Source organism: Pteropus medius, unplaced genomic scaffold (assembly GCF_902729225.1).
Source record: "Pteropus medius unplaced genomic scaffold, Ma_sr-lr_union100, whole genome shotgun sequence".
Lineage (NCBI taxonomy): Eukaryota > Metazoa > Chordata > Mammalia > Chiroptera > Pteropodidae > Pteropus > Pteropus medius.
The window spans coordinates 9,108,300-9,123,283 of NW_024352786.1; the positions used below are offsets into that span (position 1 = coordinate 9,108,300).

Consider the following 14,984-nt stretch of genomic DNA (forward strand, 5'->3'; position numbering starts at 1 on the left):
AGGTACCTCTTTCTTTCTCAAGACAAATATTTTTTTGATTTTGGAATTTAAGGGCTTTTTTTCCTGGTCCCATGGCAAAAATATCTGTGGTGAAGAGAATTAAATGTTGTTTCTAAGAATCAAATTTTCTTCAGTAATAACCAGTGTGAAGGGGACAGGCAGTGAGCAACTCTCACACAGTGCTGGTGAGAATTAAAACAGCAGTAATGTGCCTGAAACGACTTTGAGAACACCTGAAAATGTGCATTCCCTTGGGACTTTATCCAGAAGAAATAATCATCCATATGTATAGCGATCTAGCAACAGGGAAGGTTTATCACAGGTTATTTCTAACAGGAAAATATTGAAAACCATCTAAATTCCAAAAAAGCAGAATACTGGTTAAACAAACAAAAGTTCTATCTCTGCATGGGAGAATGATGCAGCCATTAAAAAAGATACAGGAGAATATTTAATGACATAGAAAACTATTTTAGTGGACATTGTTTTTGCCTATTCAGAATTCCTACTTATGGTAACAAATCCACCTCTACCATTTGGGAAACCATGCATTTTCCACCTCAGTCCACACGGCTTGGGCAGAGCTGAGTCTTCCCCTGGGCAAAGGTGAGAAAGGGATTGAGGCCTGGCCAGTAAGAGTTAACATATCTCTCAGCAATAATCATCACTTTGGGTGGACACATGATCCAAACAAGGCCAATGAGAATCAATTTCAAGAAGTTTGTTGGCACTCTTAAAAAAAGGGTCACTCTCTTTTCTACTGAGGTTGTTAAGGTGATAAAAAGTAAACTTGAAGCTAGCTGCTAGTAGCTTTTTGACTACCACATGAGAAAATGCTATCACAAAGGAAAATAGAATCTAGAGAGGGAGAGAAATAGGTTTCTAGAGTTATATGAGAATCTGGATCCAGCCATGTCCAAACCTAGGCTCTTCTTGGCTTTTTATTTACTTATGTGAACCAAAAATTTCTAGCTTTTGCTTGTCAGTTTGAGTTTGGCTTCTGTCTTTTGCAATCAGAGTCCTAATTTTAATATTTATATCAGGGCAAAAAATCAGGTCCCAAAAGGGTATGTACAGTAAAATTCAGATTTTTATTCTAAAAACATATTTTTATTATGTTTGCATAGAAAAATATACTAGGATACTTCCCCAAATTGTTAATGGTTATTTTGGGTGGCAAGCTAATCAGTGATTTTTATTTTATCATTTTTGCTCATCTGTTTTCCAATGTATCTATAGTAAAAATATTATGTAATACGGGGAAAAATCACTAATTGAAAAATTAGATCCAAAGAATTCTGAAGAGTTCTATTCCTTTGTCTTCACCTCTTGCAACCTATTAATTTTAACCCTCAAACCACTCTTCATTTCTACCACAGTAATAAGTTTTAACTGGACACATGGCTTATCAGGTGGACACTACATTTCTGAGCCTCTCATACAACTAGTTGTGGCCATGTGACTATGTTTTCAACAGTGGAATGTTAGCAGAACTAACATATGAAACTTGTGTTGTTTGCTTAATGTCCTCCTTTTTTTTCTTTGGACCTTCCCACAGGCTAAAACACACAGAGGGAGCTGAGTAAGCTTTGACCGTAGAGAAAGGATAACATCCTATAGGATGGAGAAACAATATGAAAGGAATCTGGGTCTCTGGGTGAAACTGTAAAGCAGAGCTACTATCTGCCCTGTGAAGTAGAGCTACCACGTGTCCATTTGTTAGAGAAATAAACTCGCCTTATTTGAACCACTGTATTTCTAAATCTGTCGTATCATTTAGCCTAATTCTCTACTAATATGCTCCCTAAAGTTAAATGACCAAATATTATGGCTAGGTTCATATGAGTGTGTATGTGGGGTGTGTGTGTGTGTGTATATGTGATTGTTCACATGCCTAATATATCCAACTCTAGAAATGTAAAACCTCACTATCCAGTTACAAATGGATAAAAATAAAATAGAAGCAATAAGTGGCATAAAGATAGGTACTTTTGCCTTAAAAATTTGGAGTTATAAAAGCCAATTGTGCAACTATAGTACCTATCCTTTTCCCTAAGCTGATTTTCCAGCTTTTCCAGTAGTTCTGGGAACTAATATGATTCCAATACATTCCTCTGTTTAAATCGGCCAGTCAATTTCAGTTGCTTAAAACTAAGAATGCTGATTGATAGAGTGTACTGACAGGCTTTTAGGGAGTTCATGAACTCCTTGAACTGTATATGAAATATTTAACACACACAGTATTTTCTGGGGAGAGGTTCCATATCTTATGTCAAGGGGATCCATGATATGACTTGGGCATATGTGTGAGGGAAGACAATGTAATTAGTCCTTCCCAGATACAAGTACATTATAGCTGAACTTCTTTGCCATCTCTGGAAACAAAATATGGTAGAAATGTAGAAATTTTTAATTTCAAACTAAACCAGAAGAGACTGGTTCAAACAATGGATGTGAAGACAACATAAAGGAGGTCAAGAAAAAGCAGAAAATTAGCTGGGAAGGGAAGGTGAAACTGGTTAGAATGAATCACTAACTATTAGGTTAATCTAAGCTGAACTTGGTGATTAAATGAATAGACACAGGGAACTGTGTACTGGTATGTGAGCATGATCTCCATATTAATTGTTTGGGTTCAAAATGCAGCTATTTATAAGTGATCAAGGTCAATATCAACAGTGATAAGTCAAATTGGTAGTATATATCCTTGATATGATGTGATGAAAACGGCACTTTACCTTTGTGGTCTTCCTCCCCAAAACTTACAACCCCAGTCCAACTATGAGAAAAACATCAGATAAATCCTAATTAAAACATTTGAAAAAACATCTGACCAGTACTCTCAAAACTGTCAAGGTCACAAAAACCAAGGAAAGTCTGAGAAACTGTCACAGCCCAGAGGAGCCTAAGGAGATATGATGACTAAATGTAACATGGTATCCGGGATAGGATCCTGCAGCAGAAAGACATTAGCTAGAAATAAGGAAATCTGAATAAAGTATAGAATTTAGTTAATAATAATACATCAATATTGATTCATTAATAGTAACAGATACACTACACTAATATATTAGTAATAGGGGAGACTGGGTGTGGGGTGTATATGAACTCACTACCATATATATCATTGCAATTTTCCTCTAAGTCTAAAACTGTTCTAAAAATGTTCTAAAAATATAAATTCATTTTTTTAAATGCAGTTTTATTTTACTTACTAACCTTGAGCAAGTTACTTAGCCTTTTTGTGCCTCATTGGTCTCTTCTGTAAAATTAGAATAACAGTAGCACTCTAACTCAGAAATCTGTTTAGCATATTAACTCTGTGAAGAGTTAATATGCTAAAGTGCTTAGAACAATGTTTCACCAACAGTAAGCACCCAGTTAGTATTAACTGTTTTATTGTACTGTATTATTTTTGAATATTTGTAAGTACAATAACATTTTATGCATATTGACTAAAAATATAGTCTGACATAAAATATTAAACTTTATAAACAAAATTTGAAATAATGAATTTCCCCCAATCAAAAATGTCAAAAATTACATAATTTCAAAGCTGGCAAATCAAGTGACGTATAAACTGTGGTCACAAGGTGAGCCACTGTGTAAACCTTGCTGATCCTGGTAGAATTCACCCTGAATTAAGGTCTTAGTAACCTACCACTCATGTAAAAGGTGACAGACAGCTCTGTTACCTAAGGTCTAAAATTCCTCATGGTGTAAAAAACAAAGTTTGTATTTTAATACCAAAGTAATGACTTAGACAATTCCCACAGAGAAAAGGTAGCTAGGTTAGAGATCCAAAATCAAAGTTAAAAAAAGAGAAACTTTTAAATTACTTAGCTGTGTGACAGCAAAAATTACCAGAAGTCTAAGGCTCAAGCAGACATTTCTCCTAACTAAAATACAACTGATCAAAAAGTAACAATATATATGCCTCTTAACTCCTGCTTTAAATTTTCCAGATCTTACTTTAGGTGTTGTGATTCTGTATATGGAAAACTGTTCAGTTGTCTTCCACTTTTTCTAATAACTGAAAAGTTCAGTCTAAGTTTTGAGATCTATATAAATCTCATTATTGCCTAAATAAGAAATTTTCCATATATCGTATGCATTTCCCCATTTTGTGTTTAATATGTTAAGATATCAATCTATAGTATACCCAAGACGTTTACTATAGAGTTTATTATTTGCAAATGTTATATAAGAAAAAAATTATTCCCAAGTTATTAACAAAAATGTGATGAATGTCAGTGTAGCTTCTTTTGACATTAACGGTGATAGTTTTTGTTTACAGAAGCCAGGCAACCACCTAGAGAGACTGCTCACTTAATCAAAAAACTGGGGGCAAATAAATGAATCCATCCTTATGACAAAGATCAAAGATTCAGAGCTGGAGGGATGAAAGAAGATGTGAGAATTAGGTACATTAATCTAGAAAAAAATGAAGGAGTAAAAACACACACAAATGACATTTCTAAAATCTAAATTTTTTTCCCTTTTTTGCAATGTTAAAATTTAAAAGCATCAAGAATATTAAATTGCTTTGACACATTTCTCCTTTTATACATTAAAATCAGAGACATTTTAATTATTTTATTTTTGAAATAATATTTTAGAAATAGTTTGGTCTCTACACATGTGAACTGTACTTTCACTTATTATTTACTTTATTAATCTTCTTGATTAACATTTTAAAAAACAATTATATTTATTTTAGATTTTTTAAATATTATTTTCTAATATTTATATTTCCTATAAATAAAAATATCAACTTTATAAAGTATGCACATAGCAATCTCTCAGTCAAAAAAAGGCAATCTTTTTCTTTCATAATGAATATCCCAAAAAGATATTTCAATATGGATACTAAAGAATAATTTTAGTAATCATTAGCTATGCAAACTACCTTTGTGGTAAGGAAATATGATAACCAATGTATGTATAACCTTTCCAAGATTATACATGTATATAAATTTTATACTCACATATGCATAATATCTCTAGGTAGTAGATAACATGTTAAACTTTTTATAATTTATGCTGGTAAATTAATGGTTTGTTTTGTCTAATATTGTTAAAATATTCTTAATACATTATATTGACTTTCAAATGGAAAGATGATTACTCTGGTTTCCCACAAAACTGATAAACCCTGAACCTTTTATTATATAAATTACTCTCCTATGGCAACAAGTCTGAAAGAAAATACAAAACAAGCCATATTAACTCAACTGATCTCCATGTTAAAATTATTAGTGGCTCCTATTCCCTATGATAATGCCAAGTCAAGAGCTAATTTTAAAAATTTGTAATTAAATATGCTAGTTACCTATGTAAAGATATTCCCTCCTCTCCATTACACAAATGATTATAGATGACTGGTCTATATTTATTATTATTCCAACACCACAATTCAGAATTCCATGTTCTGAAGGTTAGAAGAAGAGGTTGGTAAATATCCCCAAGTAAGATATATTTGAATATATAAATTCATTTTGTCTCCATCTCTTATAATGCCTATAATAACCAACATACAAATTACAAATGTTACCAAAACCTGCAAAGAAATTTTAAAAGAAAAAGAATCCATAATCGAACTAGACAAATGATAAGCTATTTGAAATATTTTGAAATACTTGAGTATAGATGAATCAGAAAGATGACATTCATGCTCTAACTTGTTACATAATATGCTATAGTAGCTTAAACAGATTAACAAGAAAATCCTTTTCGAAGATAAAGCCAGGTTCCAAGACTGAATATGGATTAAGTTATTATGAAATTACTCATGTTTTCATTATTTTCTCTCTTCAAACTCATTTGCCCTTCTCCTTGCCCCCTTTTTACCACTTGACCACATCTAACCCCTCCGTTCCCTTTAACTCTCCTGAAGGAATGTCCTTCATTTCCCTACATAGCACAATTTTCCATGAAGTGAAGGTAACAGGAATTAGTAGCTGTCATCTTAGAAAAAGACGTTACTGTATTCTCTCTATTAGTGTGGAAAGCTGCAACATAGGACAAAGAGAAATACATAAGAAAAATATTGTTGACAAGTGCATCTCCTTATAAAACCTTTCATTTTCATTAAAATTTAAGTGACTCTACAATACAAGCTAAAATGTAATAATTTTATACTAAGGAAATGTCTTCTATAGTTCTGATATGATTAAGGAGGGCAAATGAATGAAGCAAACTGTAAGGCAATGATGCATAAAACTGTTACTATATATTATTTTCAAGACAGAGCCGGATCTATACAGGGAACACAAGATATTTCAAAATGAATGCTATTTATCTTTATAATTTTATAGAATTAAAATTATTTGAATATATTTTTAAATCCTACCAAAAATATCACATATGCATACCAAGATATAATACATATGTATGTATGCAGAGGTACATATATATTCATAATTTTAAAAAATAGTACTAAGTTATTTCAAAACATATAAATGATACACCCCCATGCCCCATTTCTAACATTAAGAAAATAATCAACCTGCATGAACTGGAATCAGATTCATTTTCTTCTTCACTAGTGCCATCCTCCACTTCTGGTCTATCCAGCCAATGTGCACCGCCACAATCTTCTGCTGTAAACTCATATGCAGGGACTTCAGAGGTGGATGCCATTGGCCAAGAAGGTGAACTCTGAAAATCCAGTTGGCTGGACCTTCGGTAACCAATTGAAGCCAAAGGCAATTGTAGGCTACATGGATCTAAAAACTTTCTCCCACCGTTTGCTCCAGTCTGTCCTCGATTCCAAAATTCTCCCTGCTGGCTGTCAATTGTAGAATTAGGAGATGATGCTTGATGGCCAAACCACCTCCATCTGATTTTCAAAATCTGCTTCACATCAAACTCTTTACGAGAACCAGACATCCTCAGAGAAACCAAGTGATCGTCTAGGCAACGGGCAAAAAGCACTGCACACAGATTTGTGCATCCGACCAAGACAAGAGAAGTATATGCCCTGCTGTACACAATAAACAGATTGAAAGGAAAATAAATCACATTCACATATATATCTTCATTTACTTTTAAACCAACGCATCAGATTATAAAGAACAATGGATAATGAATAAAGATGAAACACGGTGGAACATTCCGTTCAATCAGAGCAAACTCTCATCCACCTATCCTGAAGCAGCTAGACCACTTTTCCCTGCTCTCCTTTCCCATACTGACCATTAGCTCTCACAAACACTGACAGCATTCATTAAAGTCCTTTCAAATGCAGAACACCACCCCCTTTCCTTAAACCACAAATGACAAGAGACAGAAAGCACCATCCCATTGCAGTATCTCAGTCTCTGCTGCTTGGTACATTAACTCTTTTATTGCTGAAACAAGAAATTTATTCCAGAGCATTTTCATTTGTATTTAAAAATCACCGTAAAACTGAAGTGTTTCTATTTTTATACTAAGTTCTAAATGAGATGTCGCAAAACAAAAGTTTTTTTAAAAGCATTTTTTAATTAGATGAGTTATAGTGATTTTCAAGCTGTGCTCTTTGCATGGGGGATGAAGAGAGAGGAGTAAAAGGTGAGGCTCCAGTTTGTTGCTTTCCACCTCTATCTTCTCCCTTCAGGAAAAAAGTATATTTAATTAATACAGTAAGATCTTGAGTAAGATTTCTTTTGAGCAAAGAGTAAGAAGAAAAATAGGGAGAAGAAAAAGTTTGAAAATTACCAAGGATCAAAATATGGCAGTACTTAAAAACATTTTCAAATAAATAACATGAAGCCAATACTGCTCTATAATTAGGATTCAGCTATAATTTAATATGATATCCAAATTTCTATGACATTACTTAGAAAAAGAAAAGTGTGGCTCAAGAAAGGTACCAAAAACCAGGATAGGACTATTTCTTGGGTGTACAGGTACCCTAATGGTACTCTCTGTTGTTAGCAAAACAAAACAATGGTCAGAACATGGTTACAGTTAAGGCAAACTGATAAAACAAATAAAAATCAATGAAATACAATCAAATTGTAAAATATCGAGTAGTTATTGTGAGCAAGAAACTGGTAGGCATTGTTGGGGACACAGATACAGTCATCTTGGTTCCTACTCTCAAAAAATAATTACAACTTGTCTATGGCCATGCCACCCATAACGTGCCCAATCTCATCTGACCTCAGAAGCTAAGCAGGGTCGGGACTGGTTAGTACTTGGATGGGAGACCACCTAGGAAGACCAGGTGATGCAGACATTAAAGTAAATAAATAAATAATAGATAATAATAATTACAACTCATTACTGAAACAAAAATATTTGATATAAAAAACGTTTTCAAGGTGCTCAATATCTAATAGTATATCAAATATTTCACTCAAAAGGCAATGCCTTTTACCAATTGACAAAGGAAAAATAAAGCTGCTTTGGAGGTTTAAAATACATTGTGAGGCATATATCTATATATTTTAACCTCACGCAGCTCTTTAGGAGAATAAAATTTATTCAGAGGACCAAGGATGAGAGGCATGAAAAGCCATATACAATTTTGTGCTAAATACTATAGGACAAACCATAAATACTATAGGAAACAGAAAGGAGATGTCAGGATAATGTGAGATAGTATGGGCCAGTTTTATCAGAGAAAAGGTTTCTAAGAATAGCAAGAAGTTGCATAGGCACAATGATGATAGACTTTATAAAGGAAGAAAGGTATTTTAAAAGCATAAAGTAAGAATATTGACAAAGAAAGGGGAAATTATTACTTTAATCAGCTAGACAGACATACCCAATTAGTTTTAAGGTAGTAAGAGATAAAGTTGGATGAATACAATGAGATAAAATGCCTAGAGCCCAAAGCAAAGACTAGTAGGCAATATGAAATGGACTGTTGAACAAAGCAATGTTTTAGAAAATTAATGACAGTAGTATGCAAGATGTATTAGAAAGTGAATTGACATTTTTCCCTTTCTTCTATCAGACTCCTTCTAACTCCACTCTACTCATCCAACTTTATTTCTATTTCCAGCATAGACATACCACTTCATCAGTCAAGGCAGAGCCTATATTATGTTGCTCCCTCTTTTATGTGCTGTTTGTATCCCAATTTCTGTAGTTTTAAAATCCTACTCATCCTTCAAGGTTTAGCACAGGCACTACTACCCTCAGAAAGACTTCTCCAATTACTCTAGCCTTGTGATTCTCAAAAAGATAGCACCAACACCATCACCCTCATACCCCAAAAGCGGTGCTGGAGGTTTGGGGGACTAGGTGAAGTTTTAGTTGTTGGAATGACCAAAGTGGGCAGAGGTCAGAGATGGTAAACATCATGCAATGTATGATACAGACCCACACAATGAAGGATTGCTATTGCAGTAGTTCATAATGATCTTGCCATTGTTCAAATAAGTATCTACCAAGCATTTATACCTAAGAGGTACCACCAGAGATAGAAAGATGAATAATGAATCTTTTTTTAAGAGGTCTTAAACTTAAATTCTGAGAAAAGAATAATTAAATGAACATTATGAAGAATATATTTTGATAAATACAATTTTATATAAATATAATTTTAAATTGGATTCAATGTATCAACGAGAGAGTATTTATCAGAGATTCTACTTACAATGTGCTGGCTATAATAGCTAAAAGTGATTTTAATTGTTTTGTTGTTTGGTTGACTAATTGAGGCCTGAACTCAAGAGTGAACTTCATTAAAGGCCACTGAGATGTCAGAACTTTCTCAATATAGCACAGAGAAGAAATCCAAAAACTTAAAAAGATGTGATGTTAAAATACTAAACCATGCCCCAACTTCCAAGAGGGCCCAAAGATCCTTTCCACTAATATATTTAAATATAGACCTCCTTGATGTAGTAGCTGTTCTGATTAGGCTAGAGATGCAGGTGAGAGATTAGCCCTTGAAATAGGCTTCCTGATTTTAAAGGGATACCAGGATCACAGGTTGACAAAGGAAAACAGCAGCATTTAACCACTGCTATCATGATCGTGGGTTTAGTTATTTATTTATTTATATATATGTGTGTGTGTGTATATATGTGTATATGTGTGTGTACATGTATGTATATATACATACACTTACATACACACACATGCATACATACATAATACACACACACACACACACACACACACACACACACACACACACACATATATATCTCCACAACCTAAAACCTTTTGTATCCATGGACTTGTATCACATGCTTTTTTTTATTGAGACTTTTATTTTATCAATCCTGCTCCACTCATTCTCCCTGGTAATCAATATTGACAGGCTGATGTACAACCTTTCACATCTTTCTCTACATTTATAAAAATCATATACAAACTTATATACATATGTATAGGAGTTTCTGTTATTGTTTTATTAAAGAGAGATCATATTGAATATATCTTTTTGGCATTTTGCTCTTCTCAATTAAATACATACATACATGAACTAATAATCATCTTTTTAACAGTTGCATAATATTTCATAATTGTAAAATACAATTTATTAAACTATCTCTTTGCTAATGGGCACTTGGGTTGAGTTCAGGTTTTTGTTTTATGTTATTAAGATAAAAATTAAAATACGTACAAGGCTTTTATGTCTATGGAATTTATTCCCAGGAATAGAATTGCTGGATTGAAGGTATGTGTATTTTACATTTAGATACATGGTTTATATTCCTAAAATTCACATTTTCAAAAGTAAAGTGCGTGTACCCTTCTAATCTATATTAATAGGCCCAATGGCCAACAATGAGTATTATAATTCTTTTAATTCCAGATGACTTCTGGGCTTAAGCATATTTTCATAGGCTTACTGGCCATTTTAACTTCTAGTTTTCTGAGCTACCTAATTATACTCTTTGAGTATTTTTCTCTTGGGCTCTTTGTCTTTTCCTTATCACTATCTAGCAGCTTTTTATATATTATAGATGTTAACTCTTTATCTGTCTTGTTTTGCATATTTTTTTCTACTCTATTTTCCAAATGGAGAGCAACTAGTGCTGGCATCTTTAAAAGCATTTTAAAATTAAACTTTGACATACAATAGAAAAGTGTACAAATCACAAGTGGAGAGCTCAATGAATTATTACACTATGAACACCACCCAGGTTACGAAAAGCACTCAAGAGGTCTTACTCATGCCTCATCTCAAAAGGTAGCCAACCATCTTTAGCATAAAGATGGCTGAACTGCCTTTGAACTTTATATAAATGTACTGTTTTCATCATTGTTTTAAAATTAATCTATGCTGTTGAATACAGCAGTTGATGATTGGTTTTTATGGTTATATAGTCTTCTACTGTACAAATATCTGACAAGCAAAATCCATCCTATTGCTGATAGACATCTGAGTTGTTTCTAGTTTTAGACTTTTGCAAAGAATGCTATGAGCAGAGTATATGTCATCAAGTATACATGTGGACATTTATATGCATTCCTGTTGTGTATATTTATCCAGAAACAAAACTGCTAGATCATAAAGTATATGTATGTTCGCCTTTGTTGTTACTCATTTACACTTCTACAAGCAGCATATGAGAATTACAGTTACTCCACATGCGGCCAACACTAGTATTGTCAGTCTTTAATTTTAGTCATGCTGATGGGTATGCAGTAGCATCTCATGTGGTTTTACTTCACATTTTTCTGATCACTAATGTGGTTGAGTGACTTTTTGTTGATATAGTAGCTTGTTATACCACCCATGTTAGAAAGCAGTTTACAGAAATATTTCCTAGCTTTAATGATTTCTTGGACCAAATGCTTTCTTTATAAAAATACATAGCAAGCTTAAGCATGAATTCTTTTCTTGGCATGAAATTCAGCATTTATTTAAATAACGCTTTTTCTTTTGTCTGTCTCATCAACTTTTGCCAAACAATATAAAATTGTTTTTGCGAAAAATTTACCCAGATCTGATGAGAACTTAAGAGTATTTATAAAAGATGAATACATATTTAAAATCATTATATTGTTAAATTATCAAAATGGTCTTCACTGACCACTCTATATAAGTTAGATCCCTCATTCATTCTCTACCCCGTTGGCCCTCTTAATTGTTTTCACAGCACTTACCACTTGGCATATTAGACATTTATTCACTTGTTGTCTTTATTCTGACTACAAAGTAAGTTCCAACAATAATAGGAATGATAATAAAAGTATACATTTATAATGTATGTTTTTAAATTATAAAAAAATTAAGAACTTAATATTAATAAAGATATTAGAAAACATATACCTCTGATGAGGTATATACCTCTTTTCAGTATATTTTTAACTTAAGGAGAAAAATCACAATATATTACTCGAAGAACTTCTTTTTTCTATTTCATTCTTTAGGCATAAAATTTTTATAACTTTAAAATCTAATGGCGAAATAGCAGATGTCTTTTCAGACTGACAATGCTTTCTTCAAACTAATTATCAAATTATATTCTGTACTTCTCTTGTAATGACTTTGCTTTACTTAAAACTTGAGACACAAAAGTTCACCCACTATTTAAAATACATGTGTTACTTAAGAATACATTTCAAAATGTATTTAAGGAATCCACATGCAATTTCTGTGTCAAATCTGCTAAAATGTTAGTTTGTGAATTTAAAAGATGACATTATTCAATATTACAAGAGCAACACTGAAATGTCATTAAGACTATGAGCTCAACAGTGTGGCTTCACTCAACAATTTAAATCCCAGCTATTCAGTTACTGGTTGACGCGGGAATCATTATACAAACCCTTTTTCACAGAGAGTTTTGAAGACAACAGTATTTGTTTTATAAGTAATCAATTTTAATGACTCTATTCCTATAGTTTTAAGTGTGCAATACATATTACATAAATACATCAAGAATTTTACTATATTAACCCAGCAGCACTTCACCTCCCCAAGTTTTCCCTCAACTATAAAAAGAATGAGTTACAACACATGATTTAGAAGAATCTGTTAGAGTTTGGTAGCTTTTGTAAAAGAAAGTTGACAAATGTTATAAACATAAAACACAAAACAGCCAATGTTGAACGGTGAACTCCCATGCCAGACTTGGCTTTAGATATTGAGTATTTTACTTTCATGGAAAGGAACTTTTGAAGTTTTGTCAATGCTTATAGTATGTACAATTAGTCCTAATCAAAATCTTCATGAAATCTAAAAGGCTGGTATTAAAAATAGTTATTTTTTTCTTTAATATTCTAAAACATGCCGGTTTGGATTAGCCTTCAGATTTTGGAGGAAAGAGTATCCAAGAATATGCTTTAACACATTTAGGATAAGTTTATTTACAGTTACAACAGAAATACCTTTGACTTTTAGATATTCCAGGATACTTTTAAAACTTTGTCAAATTAAGTCTTTTATCAGAATATTTTATTTTAAAAATTTGAAAACTAATATAATTCTACTAAAATTTAAATTCCACTAACATGTAAAAATGTATAACAGTAGAAAATATCAGTTTATTTGCCCAGAGTAGAAAAAAATTTGAGATTGAATTTTAACTTTAATCATTGAAATATATCAGATATTGTGACTCTCCTCTCCAATCTCATAAAAGTAAACATTATAAATGCAAAAAAATCCTCTATTTGTGTAAATTCAATAAATATTTGTGCTAAATGCAGAAAGAACTCAAAGATGAGAAAGTAGTAAAATCCATCAGAACAAGGATCACTATATCCCTAACCACTTGTATTGTGCACGGCATTTAAATATTTATTGAACTTAAATCACAGAATAAATGAATAAATTAATGGCACAAGCCTTGATTTGGAAGATCTTAAAATCTAGCAGAAGAGGGTCTTGAATGAAACCCTTACTGAATTATCAAGGAATAAATACGTGCTTTATTTGGGAGAGGATGAGGTTCTTGAGTTGGATTTAGAGGTATGGTGCAAAAATATTTGCCAACAGTGAAGAATGACTTTGTGAGGGAAGATATTATTGGTAGGGGAACCAGTTAGAAAACTCTTCAAGGTGAGAAGTATATTTTAACCTTGGCTGGAAGCAAAGAGATCTGCTAGGGAGATGGATGTTAAAAGATATTACAGGAACAGACCTTAAAGAATGTCTGTGGCAAACGGACAGGAAGGACTCAAAGCTGACAGCATTTTCAAACCTGGGTGACAGGAAGAAGAATGTTAACATTACCGTAAGAAAGTAAGAAGGGTAGTTTCAGAAAGATTGGGTGTAGCTTTAGACCAATTTGGGTTTAATTATGTATCTAGCAACTAAAGAGCTAAAAATAGGGGTCTAAAGCCACATCTAACTTATAGTTAAAAATCAATCTATTTTAAGAAATCAAATTTAAAGTGTGGAGAGATGAATCCTAGGCTCTTAGGAATGGTTATCTTTTATCTTTGCATTTTTTCAACTAATTACCACAAACATGTTGCATCAGAATTTCTTTGAAATTAAAAAAAAACTTAGAATACAGTCTGAAATCTGAATTAGCACATATTAAATTACTTTGTTAAAAATAATTAGGAACTATTTGATTTAATCAGTAAATAAAAATTAAAAATAAGTATTGAATTTAAATTTACCTAGAAAAAAGGCTACATAGTAGATTGAAATCTCAGCAGTCAAGAACTCTGATACACAATGAAAATTGAAGGATGCTTTCATTGTAAAAGCCACTAATATAGGGATTTTATTTCTTTGTGTACTCTAAAAGCACAGTGATATATACTTACATAAGATCAAGGTGGAAAAGTGGGGTAAATTTTAACCTTTAAACTAAATTATGTCTCCTTGCTATATAATCATATAGCATCCCAAATTACTTGTTCAGATAACTCAATAATCTCATTGAAATTACTTATTTAATGTCTGCCTTCTCCTCTAGACTAGAAACTCTACGAAGGTTATAGACTATGGCTTTCAAGGCACTTACAATACGGGAACTGACATTCAATTTATAGCAAAGAAGCAATTACTATTTATACGTGGGCATAAATAGGATCATAAGATAGCTGTGCAACTCAAAGATATGTTTCCA

General features: G+C 32.5%; 1 protein-coding gene and 1 pseudogene across 3 annotated transcripts in view; one reads left to right on the plus strand and one right to left on the minus strand.

The window, feature by feature from the left end:
- The window catches only part of KLHL5 (kelch like family member 5), a 64,266-nt gene that overhangs the window by 39,707 nt on the left and 9,575 nt on the right, over positions 1 to 14,984 (minus strand). The window contains exons 2-3 of one of the 3 annotated variants that reach the window (XM_039848892.1): positions 6,509 to 6,985; positions 5,333 to 5,431 (exon numbers count right to left, since the gene is read on the minus strand). The exons of 1 other annotated variant lie outside the window; for it this stretch is intronic. In XM_039848892.1, coding sequence (XP_039704826.1) covers positions 5,333 to 5,431; positions 6,509 to 6,891 — 482 coding nt within the window. In that variant the 5' untranslated portion in view covers positions 6,892 to 6,985. The remainder of the gene's footprint in view (positions 1 to 5,332; positions 5,432 to 6,508; positions 6,986 to 14,984) is intronic. One more of the 3 variants, XM_039848893.1, reaches the window with a different exon arrangement.
- Positions 8,106 to 8,224, plus strand: LOC120591334 (uncharacterized; annotated as a pseudogene).